This window comes from Colletotrichum karsti (genome assembly GCF_011947395.1).
Source record: "Colletotrichum karsti strain CkLH20 chromosome Unknown Scaffold52, whole genome shotgun sequence".
Lineage (NCBI taxonomy): Eukaryota > Fungi > Ascomycota > Sordariomycetes > Glomerellales > Glomerellaceae > Colletotrichum > Colletotrichum karsti.
In genome coordinates this window covers 320,986-342,975 of record NW_024065952.1, presented here as the reverse complement: position 1 = coordinate 342,975, position 21,990 = coordinate 320,986, and the positions used below count along the sequence as shown (strand labels likewise).

Here is a 21,990-nt window from a genome sequence, read left to right as displayed (position 1 = left end):
GGTTCCAATAAACTTCCTGTGAAATGTTGAGATGGATCTGGGAATGGGAGATGGTAAGCTTTTGTTGACAAGACGACTCGTCCACGATGGTGTCATTCGAACTTGGTGTACCGCTATTGGGCCTTTTCGTTCCCGCTGAGAAGAGAGGCCAGGGAGCTCAAATAGCAACTGAGTGCTTCCAGCTGGCGTTGTATCGGCTTCTCTAATTGGTCAGTTTCATCATGGCTCGGAATCTTTCACGGCCGGGATCAGATTGGTAATAACCGCGCGGGACCAAAACGTCAGACTCAGAAGACACGGACGGCACTGGCACCAATATCAGCCTGGAGCGGCAAATGGGCGATGACTGATGACTGATGACAGACATTCTACTGATAGTATTTCTTAGATCTTCTTCAAGGCAATCCTGTCACGCATCATTCAATACCTAGTGCTTTGCGAGCAAGCGCGCGCGGAACCAGACTTCCGAGCGTCGGAATGTCAGTGACAATCCTGTGGGTCACGACTCGGTGTCAGTCCCTTTCAGTGTCCATCGGCACTTAGACGAAAACCGACACCGTCTCACGGCCACTACCGACAGCACGGATTCTTCCTTCAATCTCAAGCGGGCTGCCCTCGTAAACGACAAAGTGTCTGGACTCCTTGGCTTGCGGCTCTTCGATGCCAAGAATCTTGTAGACGTTGCCGGATACCAGGTCCAATGCCTTCTTTTCGCTTAGCCGGCTGCCACCGTTCTTGTGCGCAATACCAGCCAGCAATCCCAGATCGCGAATCAACCAGTCTTCTTCAAGTCCAATGGCGGCCACGACACCGGCATCAAGTAGGGTGTCAATCGCAGTGCCGTTCGTGAGAGGCGCGCCGGTGAGAGAACGCCTCTGATCCCACGTGGTAGAGTAGGACTGGAAAGGCGATAGAACAACACCAACACCGGCAGCTGCCAGCTCAGGCGCAACCAGATGCGATTCTGCGCCTCCGATGATGGCAACCTTCAGCTTGGAAGATTCCGAGGACTTGCTCTTGGCGGCAATAGCCTCCTCCACTGCCGACTTCAGTCTTAGCGCCGCAATGATGGTATCCGCGCTGTGGATGGTCAGAACCAAGGGCAGCTCGCCGTTGACGACCTTCTTGAGGTAGACACCCTCCGAAAAGGGATCAGAGCCGGTGTCGTTAGACGCGACAGCCTCCAGAAGTGTGTGACGCAGTGCACCAATGGCACCAGAGATGGACGGGTTGTCGCCTCGTTTGGCGTCCAGCGTTAGAGTGCGGTGAAGCGCAACGTCCTCGCTCCAGACAGCGCCCTTCTGAAATGCGTGCAGTGCGCCAGTGTTGAAACCCACACTTGTTCCAGAGTGCGTCGCCTGTCCCGCGAATTTGGGTGCTGAGATAGCCTTGGTAACGCCATAACGAAGGGCAACATGGAGCTTCTTGTTGTCCAGCGCAAGTCCGTCGAGTCCACGGCTGAAACCAGGGCTGTTGCCATTGTCTGTATCTCTCTCGCCGTCGATCTCGTTCAGACCGATGCTGGAGCCGAAAGCAGTGAAGGAGTCGGTGATATAGCCATTCTTTAAGTCAATGACCTTCTTTGACGAGGATTTGGCTGCCGCGACTTCTTCAGCGCAAGTGCCGATGCACTTGATGTTGCCGTTGGAGACGACGACGTTGACAGACTCAGTGCTTGACGTTTGCTCTTCTCCGGTCAGCCAGACGTTAGAGACTCCAGTAAAGACCACGTCCTTCAAATCGGTGACATCCTCAGTGGTCTTTGCGAGCTCCGGATCAGGAGAGATGGGCCCAGTCAAGGGTTTGTCCAGCTCAAAGGGGTCAGAGAACTGAGAGGTACCATCAATCCAAACCTGCACAGGTGCAGCACCGACACTGAGGGGATCGCTGTCCCACACGGCGATATCAGCATCAAAACCGGGCTTGATTTTCCCGATTCTTTGTCCCAGACCCAGAAGCTCGGCAGGAGCAGAGGTAACACTAGCCAAAGCCGCGTGGTACGGGAGACCGTACTTGTAGGCTTTGGCAGCTTCGAAAAGAACGTGCTGGGCATTCAGCACCGGGTTGTCGCTGACGTAAACGGGCGTGAGACCGTTCTCCCAGAGAATCTTGCCAGCATATTCAGACGCAACGTAGGACTCGGATTTGTAGTACATGTTGTCGGCAAAAAGCGCGGAAGCAGGCGCGCGGCCTCCCCAGGTTCGCTTCAGGATCTGCAGTTTGTGTTAGCCCTATCACGTCTGCGGCACACGAGAACGGAAGCTATTGGCTCTTACCTCGGGAACCAAGTACGTTTGGTGAGCGTGGTGGAATGCTCGCACGGGGAACTTGAACTCGTTGGTGTGATCAACGAAGGCCTCGAGATCGGGAATGGTGTAGCAGTGGGTGTTGATGTGCACCTGGCCGCGCAAAGCGGCGCTGAGACTCTCCCACTTCAGCTCCTGGGGTAAGTACTGGCTCTGGCTCTTAACGCCATACTTCTCGGCAGCATCGCACCAGTCGTCTTGGTCCCGAATAAGCTTTGCAGCCTGCTCAAAAGCGTGGCGGAACTCCCAGCTCTCGCCGAGACGAGAGAAGGGGCTGTGGCCAACCTTGCCGTAGACGCGCTTCGCATTCTCTCCGCATGCCATCTTCATGTAGCGCCAGTTACGGTCGGGGTCGGCCAACATGTCTTCCGCCGAGAACTCAGTACGGCCGTCGGGCTTTCCGACAGCGTGCTTGATGACAAAGGCCTCGCCGCCAATGTTGTTACCGGAGCCCGGTAAAACCAGCGAGGTAGTGACACCGCCCGACTTGATGACCTGGATCTGGGGGTCGAGAGGGTTGAGGCCATCGATGGAGCGCACGTACGGCGTGATGTCGCTCGACATCTCATTGACGTCCTGGTTGCCGTTGAGCTCGGGCAGAGCGCCAACGCCAGCGTGAGAATGCATGTCGATGATGCCGCTGGTAAGCTGGCGTCCCTTGGCGTCCCAGACTTGCGTGTCCTTGGGAAGGGAATCGAGAGAGATGTCGGCCTCGACTTTTTGGATCAGGCCGTAGTCGATAAGGACGTCGGAGGTGATCCACGAATATCCCTTGCCGGCGCGGTCGTCCTCTGGAGACGTACCCTCGGCGGGCTCGCCAACCCAAATGGTGGCATTGCGAATCAGGGTGGGACGCTGTCCGTCGACATAACGTGCGTTCTTGTCTCGGCCAAGACCAATTGGGTCTTGCGGCTTGTGTCGCAACTTGGCGCAAGTTGCGAGGTCTTGTTGCAGACGAGCGGCGGAGAGACTGCCTGACGGTTTGTTGCTGGGCAAGAACGAGAGTTGCTTCCATTGGGCGAAGGCAATAAAACCGAGGCATAGCATGATAAGCTTCATGCTCCGACTCGGTCGCAGCCAGCGCTTGGAGCGCATGTGGTGATGATGGTGCGACGAACGCCGCGGCTCAGAGGCCAGCGGAACGTCGCTGTAAGGCGGGAGGCCGTTCTTCTCCGGGTCCATATTGTTGACCATCAGCGGGTGATCAATTGGATCGAAGACAAGTAAAGATAGTTGGAGATGGGAAGAAATGGGTTCCGAGTCAGGCTAAGTATCGATCCCTTGTCTCAGAGGATTCCGTCGTCCTTTGCCCGATAAAGAAGGTGGCAGACGGCCCGGCTGGATAATCGGCCGGCGTTTCAAACCGAGAATGCAAACATCGCCGGCTAGACAGAGCTTAAGGAAGCTTGAGGGGCAGCTATCAGTGCTCGTCGGTCGCGGTTTCGGCGTTGTGAATGGTCAATGACATGGATGATGGTGAGAGCGTGGAGCCGAATGAGGAGCTCTCCCCTGTAGATTCTTTTCGGAGCTCGCGTGATTACGTAGCTGCCATGATAAGCTTCTGCTTATGTAACAGGGAAAAGAATGGGGTTTGTGGTTCTGGAAGCACGCCGTCTTATCTTATCAGCTCGGCGGGGTTTCTCCTCATCGGATGTCATCGTGACTTTCTGCCCAACTTCACCCCGATCTCGCAGTATCTCCTCGTCGTCCGTCGCACATCCAAGCTACAGTTATTGTATGCTTTGAATATTGGAGTCGAAAATGGCCAAATGTTGATTTGACCACTACTCTTCGACTTCTACGCCACCATGCAATCATGAGCGCCCTCAATATAGGCAGCGGCAATCAACGGACAGCTCATATCACTCATTGCCCTCAAATGCGTGGACAGGACTCAATAAGCGATTTTCCGGCAGCTGATTCATTCGTTGAAAAGACTACTGCCCATCGAATTTCTCGTGTGATATGCCAAAATGCGGCCCGCACGATCGTGACCTCCACACCGAGAACTGGCGGGACTGTCATCTAGATCTCGCGACAAGCAATCAAAATCGTCTATTACGTACAGGTGGCTCAATACCATTAGCATCGTTCTTCAACACCACTCTCTCACGCTATGGAGGTCATCCCAGTTCCTTGCCAGCGTGGCGTGCGGGGAATCGTCAGCGCCGTGACCAACGACGTACCCCGCGGATGACAGCTCACGCGCGGAACCGGCGTTTCCTGGGGATCTGAAACGTTGCTGGTCCTCATCTTCGGGCGTATCTTTCTTGTTTGCTGTCTGGACGAAATTCAGCAGTTGAACCTCTCTTGGCGGACAAACACGCCAATCTCGCGCGTGTTCCATTCTAGATTTGCCGGGGGGTCTCTTTTAACCATCCAAATTCGGCACATTGAATGACATCCTCACGCGTGGGTTGACTGGATGGGGAAACTATTACCTAGTGGAGGCGCGGTATGATATCTGGCTGGCTGGGCCGATAACGCTTTATCTTAACCTGGGCCCTCGATGTCTACTATAACAAGGACCCTCCATCTTGACTCAAATCATCGGCCAACTTGAGTCACGTCTGAAGCAACTTCACTACTGTTCAACCTCACAAGAATAACTCAGTGCTTCGAACATATATCTCGCGATTGTTTGCGTCTAAGACCCTCGGCTTCAATCATGTACTCTCTGGCAGCTTTGTCACTGGCTATTGCTCTCCTACTGATATGGAGATGGAAAGGACGTCGCTTCGGAAAGGTGAATCTTTCAAATTCCTCATGGCGAGTCAATATGCTAACAAACCCCTAGTTAACATCGGGCGGGTTTGCGCAGGAGGAGAAGTTCGATGAGAAGGTCTCTGTTGAGCCTTTGAGAGATTTTGATTGGCAACAGACCCCGCCAGCCAAGCATCGCCCGTTCAAACCAGTCTATCACATCACAATGGGCAAGTCGAAACCATCATGCAGCCTACATGTCGACTCCGAAGTTAACTTGTTCTTATGCAGCTATCCAAGCAAGCCCTCCAGATGAGCTCATCATTATGGACAGCAACTATCTTAACCGTGTCACCGAGCGCCGTCAAACCATTCAACAGAACATGCCCACGGTATTGGGAGCTGTACCTGAGGGCATACCAGCTCTCCACGAGACATGGTCGTATCTGCTTGGAGATTACCTACCCACGCGTTACCCAACCATGTTTTCACTGTCCGAAGACGGCCAAACCTTCCACAACAACGTCACCAAGACCTCGTTGCCTCTAACGCCGCCAGAAGATCCGAACAAGGCACTGCAAGCCATAGGAGAAACTGTGGAAGATGATATCTTCCTTCTGGTCGAGACCCCAGAGGGCCACAGGGCAGTTGCGTTCGTCTGTTGCCACCCGGCCGGATTCGATCCTTCTGATAAGCTGGGAAAGTTACTGAAGGACATCCATACGCCAGTGCCATCGTATGAGAAGATTGGTGCGAGTATGGAGCGCTTCTTCAGCCGTCTGCAAGTGGGGAAGAGCGTCAAGCGGATGAACGTGAGTTGCCAACCATGTCTGTTGAGAAGCTTGCACTAAGTGATGTCTCAGTGGTCAATTTCTACAGATGAGCGTCTGTTCAGTCCCAGCGGGCTGCACATTTACGACGGTGACAAGCATGAAGAGGATGAGGACATCGATATCAGCAAGGTTAGTTGTTTGACTGCCGCTTTTGGAGAAGGCGAGTAGCTAACAAGCTGCCAGACTCGGTTGAGACAAGAATTGCAGACCTTGACTAGACTCCCGAAGACAGGCGCCATCATGTTCTCCTTCAAGACGTACCTGACACCACTGGAGGAGATCAAGGACGAGGGCTTGGGGCCACAGGTTGCGGACGCCATCGAAGGGCTCAAGACTGGCAATGCACCAGGCATGTGGGTGTATAAGGGAGCAACGCGATGGGGAAAGGGTGCTTGCGAGTATCTACGCTCTTGAAACCCGAAGACTCGGTAGATATAAGGGAATGTTCAGGGGGTTCTTACAGCCATACGGTCAAAAGCATCAGCGTAGAGCCTCTTTCATAAAAGTAAATGATGAACTCCTGTACACGAGGTTAACTCAGTCCCAGCGGGCAAAAGATTCAGCGCAATAAAAAGCAGAAAACGACAAAAATGAAATCGTCAACTCTGAGGCGGAATTTAACCGCTTGTGCTCCCCGAGGTGGGCTCGAACCACCAACCTCCAGATTAACAGTCTGACGCGCTAGCCAATTGTGCCATCGGGGATGTTGAGATGTTTGAATCTGACATGGCAGCGACGGAGCCGACTCAAGGCCCGCGCAACCGGGGCGGAAGGTGGGAATCTCGGTGCGTCGGACCCGGATATGCTTGTCGCTATTGGGCGATCTCCCGTCACGCTGCAAAACCGAATTGTGGGATGTCTCGGCTGCAGCACACGTCATGACATGCATGGTGCACCCGTAATCTGATTCTTCTGCCGCCATCTGTTCCGTGCTCTTGTCTAGATGGCAGTTCGAACCTTCCATGACAACCGGTGGCTGTTCAGAGGCTGATTTTGACGTCTTGATTGAGGCGCAATAGCGAAGCAATTGACTTTTGGGGCCTTCTTGGGACGAACTTCACTCGATTCGTTCTCGCCCGGGGGGGGGGTCCCCCAACGGCCCAGGAGGGAGTTCCCGGGATTGCCGAATAGGGGCGCGGCGACCGGGGTTGAGTCGTTTGGAGAGGCGCCCCCGATCAAGTCTAGCGGCCCCGCACCGAGCCCCGTGGAAATTTCCCAAGTGAAGCTTCAACAAACCCCCCTGCCTCTGCTGCTTTTTCTCCCATACAAGCTGCAAACGAGATGTGGACTCGACTTCATTAACACAAAGCGCCCACTGCCAACCCTTGATATTTGGTTCCCGCCCTGCTGGCGTCGAGAGGCAAGAGTCCGTCCGTCTTGCCGTCCGTCGAGTCCAGGCCCTGGTCTGTTGGTCGTGTTGAATTCCTCCGGGCCACTGCGAGCTCGCCGTAAACGCTTCCGTTGCCGCCGTACGACTGACGGACTGCATGCATGCATGCTGCTGCGGTGCGGTAGGGCGTGGCATCATATCGCCCATGGCTCACCTGAAGTCAGGAACATCTCCGCAATCTAATTTGTACCTCCCAGGCGCATTCAATGTCATCTTTTCTGTCACCTTGAGCACCCGCTCAACCGGGTAGCCTTGCCGTGAAACAAAGTGCTTCTGCAGGCCCATTTCCCCCAAAGGAGTCCATTCTACTCTATTCCTCGCAGCTAGGCCTGCGGGCCCATCTCCTTTCTGGGAACCACGGAGCGAGATGGGCTCGATGTCGGTTCATCCCATCGACCACGAGGCCCTCCCCTCCTACATAAGGATGCTTGCCCACCAACGTGTGCCAACCCTTCCGTCCCCCTTGGCTCTTGAGCTTATCTTCATTCTCTCGTCCACTGAACTTCCAGAAGCAAGGCCAAGGCATCGATTGCTGCGACCTGCGTCCTCTCTTTCTTCCCACTCTCATTCGTTCAACGCTTGAATTCAAGCTTTTTCCAAGCCGACCGGATCGGATCAGGCACATACACGCTCACTTACAGTACCACCACAAGTCTCTTCAGACAACCCGCAGAAAAAAAAGAAAACATGAAGTTCAACGCTCTCAACATCGCCAGCGCGGCTTTGCTGGCCACCCGCGCCCAGTGCGCCATCGTCTGGGATGGCCGCTTCAACGACATGACCACCTCTTCCGATCTCGACAAGTGGTCTTGGAGCAACCAGGTCGGCGCCTACCAGTACTACATCCACGGTTCCGGCAAGACCACCGAGTACGTCAACCTGTCCGAGGACTTCAAGAACCCCGCCGATACCGCCTCCAAGCAGGGTGCCAAGATCTCCCTGACGAGCACCTCTTTCTGGAACGGCCAGACGATGCGCCGTACCGAGCTCATTCCCCAGACCAAGGAGGCCATCGGCTCCGGCAAGAAGTACTACCACTTCAGCATCAAGCGCAGCGACACCAACGCCCCTTCCCTGAACAAGGAGCACCAGATCGCCTTCTTCGAGAGCCACTTCGTCGAGCTCAAGTCCGGCTGGCAGTCCGGCGCCACCGGCACCGAGGACCCCCTCCTCCGCTGGGTCGTCGGCGGCAAGACCGAGTGGAGCGTCAACTGGGACGCTGACGTCTGGCACAACGTCGCCTACGAGATCGACTTCGACGGCGGCTCCGTCGGTTTCTGGCACTCCACCGGCTCCGAGGCCCTGAAGCAGGTCGTCGCCCCCGTCACCGCCTCCGCCTCCAGCAACGGTGCTGACTGGCACGTCGGTGTCCTCGAGCTCCCCCGTGACGGCTACCCCGATGAGACCGAGGACTTCTACTTCTCCGGCGTCTACATCGAGGACGGCGAGATCACCACCGCCGTCGGCTCCGGCTCCGCTGACTCTGGCTCTTCTGCCCCCGTCTCCTCCGCTGCCCCGGCTGCCTCCTCTGCCCCTGCTGCCACCTCCTCTGCTCCCGCCGCCGCTGCTCCCACCACCAGCGCCGCTCCCGTCTCCTCTGCTGCCCCCGTCCAGTCTGAGGCCGCCTCTTCCGCCCCCGTCGCCACTCCCGTCTCCTCCGCTGCCCCCGTTGTCTCCGAGGAGCCCTCTGCTCCCGCTGCCACCACCCCGGCTGCTGCCACCACCAGCTCTGCCCCGGTCGCTTCGGCCACAGCCAAGCCCACCAAGACTTGCCGTCGCCGCCGCCGCCGCAACAACCAGCAGCGCAAGTAAGCGAGGCGGCTCGTTCGAGGCCTAGCCCAACTGTAAGATGAACTCCCCGTCTCCTTCTGGTCGTAAAAGACCTGGGAGCTGGAGAGAGGAGCGACAATTCTCATGTACATATCTTTTCTGCACATAAAGACTTGACACTGTGCCTATTGGATTTAGTTTTGAATATATTCTTCAGTGTATGGAACTTGGCTTTTTATTGTTACTTGCATGTGACATGTCCATGTTAGTTTGTGTAACGACTTCCCTTCGTGGTGTCTGCAAGATTCTGTGCTCGGGTAGGTTCGTAATATCCCGCTGTCGTCCGTCCGTCTCTCCTTTCAGAGATACTCCTTCACCTGTTCTTCTGACCATTTCCAGAAGTCTTCACCAAGCCCAGTCCCGCCCTCCTCGCGAGACTTGGAACCCTGAACTAGATCTTTTCTGATTGAATAGAGACGACCCCAAGGAACAACTAGGAGCCACGGGTTAGCCACAGCAATCATTGATTTCGTGTCAAGACCTACTCCAGCCTCCAGTTCTTTCCGAGGTCACCTCAGGTGAAAGCGCAGCAAAGAGTTCGGTGTAGGCACCATTGATGGGAGGATAAGTTGTCGCTTTCCTGAATAGCTGGGGAAGCAGTGCAGTGATGTGGCGGTCGAGATCAGACGAAAGATTCCCGGGATTCAATGCCTACTCCGATGGTCAATTTCGTCCGAATCCGATTGCCTATTCGTTTCATACCATGCTGATGACACCATCGGCCTTGTGCCGTTTCGCGAATTCCGTAGCGTGGAAATAGTTGCCTGCCTTGCTGATTCCGTACTTGACTTCCTTCAACCTATCTCGCTTGTAGTCGAGGTTGTCAATCTCGATGGCAGGAGTAGGAGCGAAGACCTCGGCGGCGGAGCTCGAGACCCAAACAACGCGCACGCTGCCTTTCGGCGCTGTCTTGGCCGTTCCTACCAGACTAGGAGTGAGCAACTTCGTGAAGAGAAAGGGGCCGACGCAGTTGGTGCCTAGCTGCAGGTCGTAACCCTGGGCAGTCTTGCTGCCCTGCGGCGGCATCATGACAGCTGCATTGTTGATGAGGACATGGAGCTGCGTCTCTTTGGAAAGGAAAGCCTCAGCCGCGGGCTTGACGGTGGTCAGGTCGGCCAGATCAAGAATCAGCAGCTCGAGCTTCCCTTTGGATGAGGGAACGGCCTCCTTGATGGAAGCGATGGCAGCACGCCCCTTTGCCTCGGAGCGAGATGTGGCGTAAACGGTAGCGTTTTTGGAGTAGAGGATCTGCGCGACCTCTTTACCGACTCCCGTGTTGGCTCCCGTCACGATGCATACCTAGGAGATTTGAGCTACTGCAACAACGGAGACGACGAAGAACAAACCCTTCCGGTAAGATCAGATATCTCTTTTTCGGTAAATTGCGGCCGCGGCGGAAAGGCCTGAGTGAGCATGCTAAAGGGATTCAGCATCGTGGGAACCCATAACATCGACATGTCTCCCTAGGTTGGACGGAATCTGTGTTGACGTATACGGCTGTCTTGGCTGAAGAAGAGGTTGGGAGATGAGGCTCAGGATAATGCAACAGTCGGCGACGTAATTAACATAAAAAATCATGAACATTGGCAAAAGGAAAGGAGGTGTAGAAGATCACACCTCGCTTGGTTGCGGGGAGTCGATTGGCCCGAAGCTAAACCAGACGGGAGGAGTGGAGCAACCTTTTGGCAGGCGACGAGCTCGCTGCCAATTCTGGAAGGAACGGACCCTTCACCGAAGGGAAGTCAGCGATGATTGGCTTCTCACACCGAGATGCACCGAGATGTGCGCTGTAAGTATTGTCAAGGTGCTGACAGCGATCGACCAAGATCTAGTTGGCTACCCTAGATTGACTCTACACATATCGAGGATCGATGAGATTTGAGTCCATATCTCCCTTATCTTGTGCAGTGGATTTTGTTTCCCCGGTGAAGAGACATGCGCATTCTTGCTGAAAAGTCCGGGTTCAAGAAGCTTAAGTGGGGTCAGTGTCCAGCTTACGTAAGTCCATCGGCAAGTGAAACTCCACACTCAGTGTTCCCCGGCCGTGGCAGCCGAGCCACGTGATGCCAGCCGACAAGTGTGGGGGGACTGCCGACAGCGACATCAGGCGGGAACCAATTCGCGGCTCTGATTGGCGTGGCGTCATGGTCTGGACTGCAAAAGCACGAGCCAACGTCTAATGCAAGACCAAAGACCGCTTTTTTTTGTGAGCCAACGAGTTGTGTTAGGTTGCAGGTTGGCCTAGGTAGCGGGTTGGGTCTATTCTTTCCAGCCACACAATTGTTGCGCTTGATACCTACCAACCTACCAACCTACCTACGGCTACTGGACGGGACCGCGCTAGAGTCCGGGAGGAAATCCAACGCTGAGTCTTTCTGCCAGTCACTGCCAAGTGCCGCTGCAGCCAAACAACGGAAGGAGAGCCTCACCTTACCTCAGGTCACTAACTGACCACTGACCACTGACCATCGTCGCCGTGCATCACAACACCACCACCACTACCGACCTCCGCCGACCACCTCCCGTCTCCTTCTCGTCGTATCCGAAGACCATTCCGGATCACCGCCGTCCTCCTCCAAGATATTTCACGGAGTATTCGAATCAACACGAGTTGCGCAGTCCGGTCGTCGCATCTTCGCGTCTTCGTCGTTACGTCTCCCGCCTTGGCATCCACGCCCCACCAGCGATCGTCCTTCGGTCCCTTTTCAGCCTTGCGTGCATCCCGTCTTGTCCATTTCTCCCGGGTTGATGCACCCCGTCGCCGCGATACGATCTGTCAAGAGGCGTGGATTGCGCTATCCTCCGCACCTTCCCGGTCCCGCTCGATAATTCGACCTTTCAAGTTTGTCGCGACATCTATTTCCGTTAGGTACCAAGAGATGCTTTGACCCGAGGTTGCGAGTCTACCCATCTCTCACCTCCCCTCTCTCTACCTACCAGCTTCTCGCCATCTCCGCCCAGATACAACTCTGCATCTGCTCGATATTCTTCGGCCAATTGTACAGCCAAAGTACGAAGCGATTCGGGCCCGATAGTCGACATAATCACAACATCATTACCGTTGCATCGGTTACCAATTTGGCGGCATCATGTCTCTCCCATGTGCGTTCCTGCCGCTTCGGCGCTGCCTGCGTTATTGACTGCTGACGTCGTTTCCACAGTAAGCGCAGAGGAGGAACACCAGTACACCTCCATCATCGACGGTATCCTTGCGACTGCCGACCTGACCACTGTCACCCGGAAGAAGATCCGTCTCGGCTTGGAGAAGGCCCTTGGCGGCAAAGACTTGAACGAGCAGAAGGTACGCTCCACCACCACAGCCGCACCTGCGAGCTGGCGGCGCGGCGTAGCTCGCAACAACAGCAAGCACGAGCTGACTGTTTCTTCTACAGGATGCTATCAAGGCACTGATCGAGGAGCGTTTCGATGCCATTTCTGGCCAATCACAAGATGCCGCCCCCGAAGAATCCGCGAGCCCTCCTCTGAAGAGAGAAGCCAACGGCTACGACGATGACGAGGCCGACGGGAACGGCGAGATTCAGGTGTCTGTTGCCCCCGTTCGGAAGAAGCAGAAGCGCGAAGATTCCTCCGAGGACGCGGACGCCAAGCTTGCGGCCGAGCTTCAGGCCCAGGAGAATCGCATGGCCCGAGGACGGACGACCCGCGGCGGCAACGGTGCCACTACAAAGTCCAACACAAAGAAGAAGAGGGCCGCCCCCAAGAAGAAGAGTGCCACAAAGGTCCGCGACAACGACGACAGTGACGTTGATGGGGGCGAGGAGGCGCCAAAACGCAAGGCCGGTGGTGGTTTCCAGAAGCCGTTCAACCTGAGTGACCCTCTGGCGGAGCTGGTCGGCGAGCCCCAGGTATGCTACGTTGAAGCCCTGCGGCATAAGACAGTACGTTGGCTAACGGACAGCAGCTCTCTCGCCCACAGGTGGTCAAGAAGCTCTGGGAGCATATTAAGGGGAATGATCTGCAAGATCCCGACAACAAGCGACAAATCCTATGCGATGACAAGATGCAAGCAATTTTCAAGCAGCCCAAGGTGGACATGTTCCAAATGAACAAGATGATCGGCGCCCATCTCTACCCGGTTGAGGAACAGTAAAAGCAAGCGATGATGGGGAGGAGGATGTAAGTAAGCACAGGCGTCTTTCTGGTTTGGGGTCAGCAACTTTACAGGTTCTTTGGTTGGGCATCCGGGAAAGGATGGCAAATGGACGGCAGTTCGCGATGGTGACTAGAGGTGTATTTTGAGGGCGCCAACGTCGGCTGAGTTGGTAAGCCGGAGAGGAGAGGCTGCGGTACATATCACTCGCAACTGTCAGCTGATGAGAGTCTGCACTCTGCTGGGCCTTGTGAATAGGCCGGCACTAGCCTCCATCCTATCTAAACGTATTTGAGCAACATCATGCACGTCCAGTGATGCGATCGAGTGCATCTGTGGTTTGCTGCGACATCCTCCGTGGCTTGCCAGGGCTGATATTGTCATCAACCAGTGAAGAGCTGCGGCAAAAGAGTCCAACAAATGAGTCATTCTGCATACATTATTGCCAATGCGACCAACGATTTGGGCAAGCCATGCGCATGTTGGCACTCAAATACACTGCCTCTTCTATTAAAACGCCACCAAAGACCAAGGTAGATATCAATTTGAGATATTGTCTGAAGGTAAAGAGCTCTGGCCGATGACTCTGAACTTTTGTGCCAAACTTGCATAAATACCTTATGTAATCAACAAACACCCCACCGGAAGCTTCCAACAGAGCTGCACCTGTCAAGCAACGGCAAGGGTGAATGACGCACACCGAGAAGACGGAGAAACCCCGGCAGCTGTCTCTTTTTTTTTTCCTCACCTTCCTTAGGGGGAGCATTTGGTAGACCCCGCCATCTCGCAGCTGTGGGCGTCCACCAATTGCCAGTCCCACCCACTCGCAGTTCCCTGGGGAGCCACACATAATCATAATTTCGACGTCCCTCGTCTCGCGGCACCTCGAATAAAACCGTCCGGCTGACTGCCTCACTGCCGCCGTGATCCTACCCTCCTCTAACTTCACCTTTGCTGCCATCGACGGACCTGAGAATCTGCCGGCGACCTAGAACCCCAGCCGTTCTCGCTCAAGAAGTGCATCGTCAACCAGAATCTCATTTTCGCGCATCGACAAGTAGGCCCCCAGGACCACGGCCAGCCTCGACTGAAGTGACCAGCCGACGAGACGAGACGATACCGATCCTATAACCCTACATCCAACGCTCAAATTACCCAAACACCATCCCTATGGCTGACGCGCAAGCTCCTGCCAACGCCTCTCGGGGCAATCGCAACCGTGGAAGAGGCCGCGGAGGAAGTGGTGGTGGAGGAGGAGGGGGAGGGGGCAATGCTGGGTCTCGCGGCAGAGGACAGAGAGCCGGTCGTGGCAGAGGCGGTAACAACGCTGGTGCCGCGACTCAGCCCGATGCTGCGAACACACAACAAGTTACACCGAAACCCGACACCAAGCCGGTTGCCCGCGCCGCGGCGGACGCCGACGATACCGCAAGCACCGACGGCGAGGTGTGCTTCATTTGCGCCGAGCCCATCAAGTTCCACTCCATTGCGCCCTGCAACCACAAGACATGCCACATCTGTGGTCTCCGAATGAGAGCCCTGTATAAGACGAAAGACTGTCCTCATTGCAGAGTAAGCGCCGTTTCCTTGGAGGTGGAATGAACCAAGCTGACCTAGGCCCAGACGCCCTCCCCCTTCGTTATCTTCACCGAGGATGCGAACAAACGATACGAAGAATACTCTGACGCCGATATAACGAGCTTCGACAGTAATATCGGTATCCGCTACGCAAATGAAGAGATCGTCGGCGACACCGTCGTGCTCCTCCGCTACAACTGCCCAGCAGACGACTGCGTGTTCGCCGGATTGGGCTGGCCAGACTTACACCGACACGTCCGATCGACCCACCAAATGAAGATGTGCGACCTATGCACCCGCAATAAGAAACTCTTCACCCACGAGCACGAGCTCTTCGCCGACAAGGAGCTTGAGAGACACATGAGGCATGGAGACGACAAGCCAGGTGCCATCGACCAGACCGGATTTAAGGGTCACCCGCTCTGTGGTTTCTGCGGCTCACGCTTCTATGACGATGACAAGCTCTTCGACCACTGCCGCGAAAAGCACGAGAGATGTTTCATTTGCGACCGAAGAGACTCCCGACACCCCCACTACTTTGTGAACTACAATGCCTTGGAGAAGCACTTTGAGAAGGATCATTTCCCGTGTCTCGACAAGGAGTGCTTGGAGAAGAAGTTTGTCGTGTTCGAGTCGGAGATGGATTTGAAGGCACACCAGCTGGCGGAACACGCCAATTCCCTATCGAAAGACGTCCGCAGAGACGCCCGTGTTGTCAACATGTCCGGCTTCGACTTCAGACCATCATATGAAAACGAGAGAAGAGGTGGAGGTGGAGGAGGCGGCGGCGGCGGCGGTGGATCAGGCAGCGGGCGGCAGGGACGTGGACGTGGTCGGGACCCTAATGCGGAACCGATCCCCCAGAGCTCTGCCCAACCTCTTCGCCGTGACGAGCTTGCTTTCCAGAGGCAGATGGCAATCCATTCGGCACAGTCCGTCTCGAACCGAACCTTTGGCGGCCAGCTCTCCGCTCCCGCCGGCGCGTCACAGCCGACCTCATCCCGCCAAGGCAATGCATCCGCGCCGTCGACTTCTCGCCAGGCACCGGCCCCGGTACTTCCCACCACCGCAATGGAGCAGCTAAGTGTGACCGACGTCGCCTCATTGCCTCCTCAAGAGCGAGCAATGATGCTGCGCCATCAGTCGGTCATTGAGCGCGCCGAGAACCTGCTCGGCAAGGATGCGGCCAAGATGAATACATTCCGCGAGAACATCTCATCCTTTAGAAAAGGAAAACTCTCGGCACCCCAGTTCGTCGATGCCCTTTTCTCCCTCTTCGCCGACACCTCATCAAACGCCCTCGGAACCCTCGTCCGCGAGGTCGCGGACCTGTTCGAGGACAAGAGCAAAGCCGAGGGCCTCCACAAGGCATGGCAGGACTGGCGCGCAATCAACGAGGACTACCCATCCCTCCCGGGCCTCGGCGGCATGCACGGCGCCACCACCTCGTCGAGCGGCTGGGCCAGCGCCGCGACCGCTTCTCCCGCGACGCCCTCGGCGGCACCAAGCCAGAAACAGTCCAACCGCGTACTGCGGCTCAAGAACAGCACCCGCGCAGGCGCCGCCGGCCCCAAGCCCGTAACACCATCAGCAGCCTCGACCAACTGGGTATCATCCACGGCTTCTGCTCGCCCGCCAACATCCAACGCCTTCCCAGCTCTCCCCGCCGCCTCGTCGTCCTCCTCCTCCTCCTCGGCAGCGGCTCCTCGGCCGTCCTGGATCGGCCCCAACAACCCGTCATCCAGCGGGAGCGGCAGAGCATCCGGTCCCGCGCCGCGACAAGCCCGACCGGCCACGGGCGCCGACAACTTCCCCGCCCTCCCGCCCGCGCAGAAGCCGCTGACGACAATCTTCGGCTACGGCAACGGCAGGGGTGTCCGCAGAGACCTCGGGGGCGCTTCGAGCAGCTTCAGCTGGGGTTCGGCCCCGGGAAGCGGCGCGGCGAGCGAGAACGCGTCGGAGAGGGAAGACGAAGACGCAGCCCCGTCCGGCGGCAAGAAGAAGAAGGGCAAGAAGGTCCTCGTCCAGTGGGGATGATTTGAATGAATGAAACCCCCAACCAAAACACAACGTGAATTTTGAGAATCTCGTATAAAAATTAGATGTTGTCCCTCTCTTCGAGTGCCGAGAGGGGGAAGGATGCACCTTAGAATGTAGTCGTTGACCACACCCGGTCCGACGTTATGAGTATGAAGGAAAGGGGGGAAAAGTAAAAGTAGGGAGCACATAAGTAGATCAGAGCAGTACCTAGCATGATCAGCATAGTGTTGCATCTGGTAGATTGTCTACTGTGAGGAAAATGAGAACCCTGATAGACCCATCTATCTCTGTGCTACGTAATACTGCTGCATATCGGTGGTGATGGACACGCTCGAATCTCTTGCGCCTTGCGAGGCTCTTTGAGAGCTTGAACGTCGATGCTGTGTAACGCCATCACACGAAGAACAGGGCGGGACCAACGGAGCCTACATGGACTCCGAACACGACAGGACTGAAGTGTGCACAGCAGGTCATGACGGGATGGCGCAACGTGGAAACTGGCTTAGTGAAGCGGCGGAGTAGGAGGGGGCACTGGAAAGAGAATTGTAACAGTCACGTCGAGTTCGAAGACAAGTGATGTGAACAATAAACGCCAATCAATTCAGAGACCTTGAGGCTCATAGTACTCCCTAAAGCGATCCAGGGTTTCCCACTGCACACTCCAAATAACCTCCCAACAGTCGATCAACAGTCTCGGGAACCTGACAGCCCAGAACGACAAATAACCCTCCGGCAACGGGCCCACAGCCCGCTTCAAACTATCAGACATGTCCTCGTAGTGGTTCTTCTTGTTCCTCAAGGCACGCAGCAGGTCGAGCATCCTCGATCCAGTGTACTTGCGCTGCTTGCCAAGGGAGTCGACAAACTCGCGGGGCAACTGGCGGAGGAAGTCACCCTTAGTGATCTCCGGGGCGAGCGTCTCTAGGTGTGCCAACTGGTCACTGGGCGGGTCTCTGGGCTCCTTCTCGAACGAGTCCGATACGTCACACAGGAAGGCCAGTCTCTTTTTGGCAGGCCAGAAGAAGGGGTGGGCCAAGACATCGCGCGCCGTGGGTCGTTCCTTGGGGTCGGCGTTCAGCATCCACGTTATCAGGTGCTTGGCCTCGGGGGCTGCGTCGCCAAGCGAGTCCAGAGGAGACAAGTTGAAGTTGCCCTTCCGAATGTTCACCTCCCTCATGTACCGGTCGCCGCAGTCGAATGGATGAAGACCATTGGTCAAGACGTAGAAGAAGACCAGACCCAGACTGAAGATATCGATGGAGCGAGTAGCACGCCGACCAGAGACCATGTCAGAGCCGACAAGAATCGAGCCAGAGCCACTGTTAATGCTGTCGACCATGGCGGTGTGATTGGCATCATCGTCAAGCAGTAGCTCAGGCGCGCGCCATCCTGACGTTCCAGCTGCGCGACCCGTCGTTGCGCCAAATGACGACTGCCCGCCTTCCAACTTTTTACACAGTCCGAAATCGGAAACAAGAAGGCGGGGTCTGCCGTGCTTGTCGACATTGACTAGAATGTTCTGGGGCTTGAGATCGCGATGGACGATGCGAAGCTGGTGCAGATGGTTGATGCCGTTGGTGATTTGGTACAAAACACCGGGAATATCCGCCTTGCCCGCTTGAGCGAGCTTCCCAAAATGGTGGGGCTTCTCCACGACGTCGGCGAGGGAGGCCGCGCAACGCTCGAGAGCGATGTACAAGAAGCCATCCCGGACCTGTTGAGCGTAGTAACGAATGACATTGGGATGGTCGTCACTTTCTCGCAGTAGCCTGGTCTCCTGTGAAGCAATGTCGTAGAACTGGATAAGCATACGCTTAACAGCAACCTCTCTTCCGTCAAATTTGCCAGCGAAAACAAGCGTTCCGTTGCTGCCAGTGCCGAGTTGGTTGTCGGTGTCGACCTCGATGTTGCCCATCCGAATGATGGGACCGCTCACGGCTTGCATGTCATTCGTCACAGTGACGACGTCGGGCTCGAGCTGCGTCATTTGTCCGCCGAGCTTCTTGGCTTTGTTGACGGCGTCCTCGACAGACTGGGGCGGGTCGTCCTCACGCGACTGCGATGCCTCTTCCCTCTTCTTGCCCTTGCGATGTTTGGTACCACCACGGCGGCCGCGATGAGCCGGCTTCTTCTTCTTGACCTCGGGCGTGCCAGGCTCGGGAGGGGTCAGCGACTGGTCATTGGGACTAAGAGCCTGCTGAGGCGCGGTCGCAGGCTGAGAGGAATCATCTGCTTGGCCTGCGTTTCCGGTCGCACCAAGAGGTGGAGGCACCTCACGGGCTGCAGGGTCAACAGAAGCCGACTCGGCCTCAGCCTCAGGCTTGGGCTCAGCCACCGGCTCCTCAATCTTGGGAACGGCCTTGGGTTCCTCTGTTGTGGGCGGCACGTTGTCGTGGATCGTGGGCTCCGGCGTGACTTCGCCGTTGTCCTCCGTGTCAGATGTAGCCTCCTCCCACTTGTACCATTTCGTAGTCTTGGTCTTGTACCAACGGCGCAGGTCCTTGTGGTAGAGGAACAGGAGAGACCCGATGAGAAGGAATAGCACAGGATTCGAGAAGAAATCGATGAAGCTGTTGGAGACCTGCTGCGGGATTTGCTTAACCTTATTAACGATGGTCGTCTCCATGGGTTCCTCGGGCAAAGGCACAGACGTGGGCAGGACCGAGTCGTTCTCGGGATCCACGTCGGGCACCTCTTCTCGGCCAGGCAGGCTAGGAGTCTGGTAAATCTTTCCTTTATGGACAGCGTCCATGTTGTGGGTGCCGATCATGGCCCTGATGCGTTGCGTTTCGTTCATCTTCTCCCACGGGTGGCCCAGCTGGAGCCAGTCTGGCTCAGAAGTCTTTGCCGTAGGAGCCAACACCATGAGGGGGTATGAACGCCCCGAGAGGGCGTACCAGTTCCCGGTCTCGGTCTGGTTGACAAAGATGCGCTGGTTCCTGACACGAGCAATACTGTCGTCCTTGGCGGGTGGAACCGGCTGAGGCAACACAATGAGGTCGGGGTTGCTCTCGGGAAGAACTCCCCAGGGCCTGCAGACGTCGAAAACCTTGACTACCGGCGCTGGGAACTTTTCGTTGCAGAAGAGTCCTTCTTCAGGTCGGTCATGCTCGAAGTTGACTCTGTTGTAATCGAGACCGTAGACTCGCCCATCGTGTCGCGTCGTGTGGTAACGATTGTCGATGGATTGATGATACTGGTTCAAGAGGTCCCAGTCATTCGTGTTAGGGGTCCAGTCAAAGTACTTGAGGGTCGCAATCGGGCGGCCGTCTTTGCGGGCAATGCCGACCTCGTACTCGGTGCGGCCAAGGGTAATGGTGCCTGTGGAGCTGCACTCCTCGTTGTTCTGGTCGTACAAGGCATTGGGACGCAGACAGCTTTCAGCCTCGTTGACATGAGATCCGCCAGATCCGAACCATTTGAGTACGCGGCCGGTGGCGGCGTCGAGGGTGATCATGGTGGTCTTCTTGGTACCAGTGTAAACGATTGGTGGGTTCTCCAGGGCCGAGGCGCCCTCGTCGACCATCTGCTTCATGGTCAGGCCGGTAGACAGCAGCCTGGGCTCGCTGGCGCCAGGGACCCAGTAGTATATGTCTCCGTCGCGGTTCGGCTCGATGGCCCAAACATAATGATCGATGAAGTTGTAGTCGTCGTCGAGATCGGAGGCGTTGAGGCGGTAGTGTTTTGTTTCGATCATGGACTGGTCGACCTCGAGATGCCAGCGTTCGCGAGCGGTGGATCGATCGCTGGCGTAGAGGTGTCCATCGACGGTCGCCAAGAGGACGAAGTCTTCCACTTCCCAGTCCTTCAGACTCCGCGCATGGTGCTGCGTAGAGATCCCAGAGGCCCCGCCGACACGGGAGACAATGGGTCGATGTCCAGAAGGAGATGGTGCTCTGACGGACTGAGCCGGAGCCAAAGTTGCGACGGCGCTCGCATCGTTAGGAATAAGAATGTTGTCGGGGTTGCTCCGACGGTGGTGTTGCTTCGAGGACGTCACGGTGCTTTTACGTCCCGGAGACACGACAGCATTGTCGGCCTCGAGTGTTGCGGCCCAGTGGGCGGCTTCGGGGTGGATATCGTGGATTCTCTCATGTTGACTGCTGCCAGCGGCGGGCTGTCATTCGTCGGTCAGTACGTGCTCAGGACGAGTGATGGACGGTGAAGGGCCAGAGAGCTGCATGTTCCGACCATGGAGAGGCAGAAGCAGAGAGGCCGGTGAGGGTACGGGAATAGGCGTGTGGGTGCGTGCAGTGCACAACAGAGGATTCTTACCTGGACTCGTTGAACTCGGTGAATCGCTTCGATGGGTTGTTGGTGTGGTTGTTGTTGGGCGTCGGCGAGCGGGATGCAGGAGATGGCGAGGAGAGCGAGAGCGAGGATGGACCGCTGATTGGCGCCGCGCCTCCGTTCGCCTGGAGGACGTCGCAGCATTGTTTGTTGTCGTGATGCGGGAGGGATTTACATCAACGGTTCCCAGTCGTTTTGGAGATGCAGGCGAGACATAGGAGCAGCGGTGGTTGTCGAGCAGAAGGTCGTGATGTTGGCAATGACGGTGGTTCTGGTTCTGGATCGAAAGAGCGGGTGGGAATGGACCATGTGAAGGTGGGTTGGGCTAGCGAACTAAATCGGAGCCCAGATGGTACAACAATGCAATGCAGACAGACAGACAGACAGAGGGCAGCGGATGGGCCGACTGTGGGTATCGTGACGACGCAGGTCGGGTCGGGCAAGGTAGAAAAGGTGGTGATGGTAGAAGCACCTTTTGGTGTTGAAGGTTGAAAGATGGAAGAAGTGCGGGATGGTAAGCACGGAGAAGTGGTGGTTCGCTCGGAAGGAGGGCGTGACTGTGAGAGGACTGGACTCGGGATGGCTGATGCTCTGCCTCTCTGTACCTCTGCCTCTTCTTTTTTTTTTCTTGTGTTCCCTGTCAGCTCTCTGGGTTTTTTTCGCTTTTTTTGGCTGAAGCACAAGCCCAGCCCACGGCAGACACAGGTGTTCAGTCAGCCAGGCCAGCCCGTCGCCCGGTACTGGATGGCCGGTGCTTCTGAAGTATCTTTTCGGGCAAATTGAGTGAGACAGTACTTGATACCAGCAACTACCATGTAGGTAGGCGACTTGAAGGTGTCGACGGAGGCTTGCGTGTGGAAGGCAAGGGAAGCAGCGGGACTCGTACCACGGGCGACCAGGATGAGGTCT

The 21,990-nt window shown here is 56.2% G+C and overlaps 7 protein-coding genes across 7 annotated transcripts; 4 read left to right on the top strand and 3 right to left on the bottom strand.

The window, feature by feature from the left end:
- Positions 1-539: 539 nt before the first annotated feature.
- Positions 540-3,500, bottom strand: CkaCkLH20_11948 (carbohydrate esterase family 9 protein; the record flags this gene model as incomplete). The annotated part of the gene is made up of 2 exons (XM_038894662.1): positions 540-2,213; positions 2,277-3,500. The coding sequence occupies 2 exons, from the start codon at positions 3,498-3,500 to the stop codon at positions 540-542; spliced, it is 2,898 nt and encodes a 965-aa protein (XP_038740103.1).
- A 1,474-nt stretch (positions 3,501-4,974) lies between these two features.
- CkaCkLH20_11947 (uncharacterized protein) lies at positions 4,975-6,256 on the top strand (the record flags this gene model as incomplete). Its single annotated transcript, XM_038894661.1, has 5 exons — positions 4,975-5,052; positions 5,104-5,288; positions 5,344-5,821; positions 5,873-5,971; positions 6,026-6,256. The coding sequence occupies 5 exons, from the start codon at positions 4,975-4,977 to the stop codon at positions 6,254-6,256; spliced, it is 1,071 nt and encodes a 356-aa protein (XP_038740102.1).
- A 1,663-nt stretch (positions 6,257-7,919) lies between these two features.
- On the top strand, positions 7,920-9,044 carry CkaCkLH20_11946 (uncharacterized protein; the record flags this gene model as incomplete). Its single annotated transcript, XM_038894660.1, has 1 exon — positions 7,920-9,044. One exon carries the CDS (start codon positions 7,920-7,922, stop codon positions 9,042-9,044), a length of 1,125 nt encoding a protein of 374 aa, XP_038740101.1.
- Positions 9,045-9,361: 317 nt separating this feature from the next.
- Positions 9,362-10,477, bottom strand: CkaCkLH20_11945 (putative short-chain dehydrogenase; the record flags this gene model as incomplete). Its single annotated transcript, XM_038894659.1, has 4 exons — positions 9,362-9,495; positions 9,548-9,713; positions 9,765-10,361; positions 10,409-10,477. 4 exons carry the CDS (start codon positions 10,475-10,477, stop codon positions 9,362-9,364), a joined length of 966 nt encoding a protein of 321 aa, XP_038740100.1.
- Positions 10,478-12,162: 1,685 nt separating this feature from the next.
- On the top strand, positions 12,163-13,173 carry CkaCkLH20_11944 (swib mdm2 domain protein; the record flags this gene model as incomplete). The annotated part of the gene is made up of 3 exons (XM_038894658.1): positions 12,163-12,363; positions 12,455-12,928; positions 12,985-13,173. The coding sequence occupies 3 exons, from the start codon at positions 12,163-12,165 to the stop codon at positions 13,171-13,173; spliced, it is 864 nt and encodes a 287-aa protein (XP_038740099.1).
- A 1,170-nt stretch (positions 13,174-14,343) lies between these two features.
- CkaCkLH20_11943 (C2H2 finger domain-containing protein) lies at positions 14,344-16,788 on the top strand (the record flags this gene model as incomplete). The annotated part of the gene is made up of 2 exons (XM_038894657.1): positions 14,344-14,745; positions 14,797-16,788. The coding sequence occupies 2 exons, from the start codon at positions 14,344-14,346 to the stop codon at positions 16,786-16,788; spliced, it is 2,394 nt and encodes a 797-aa protein (XP_038740098.1).
- Positions 16,789-17,392: 604 nt separating this feature from the next.
- CkaCkLH20_11942 (serine threonine kinase irei) lies at positions 17,393-21,225 on the bottom strand (the record flags this gene model as incomplete). Its single annotated transcript, XM_038894656.1, has 2 exons — positions 17,393-20,908; positions 21,067-21,225. The coding sequence occupies 2 exons, from the start codon at positions 21,223-21,225 to the stop codon at positions 17,393-17,395; spliced, it is 3,675 nt and encodes a 1,224-aa protein (XP_038740097.1).
- Between the last annotated feature and the right edge of the window lie 765 nt (positions 21,226-21,990).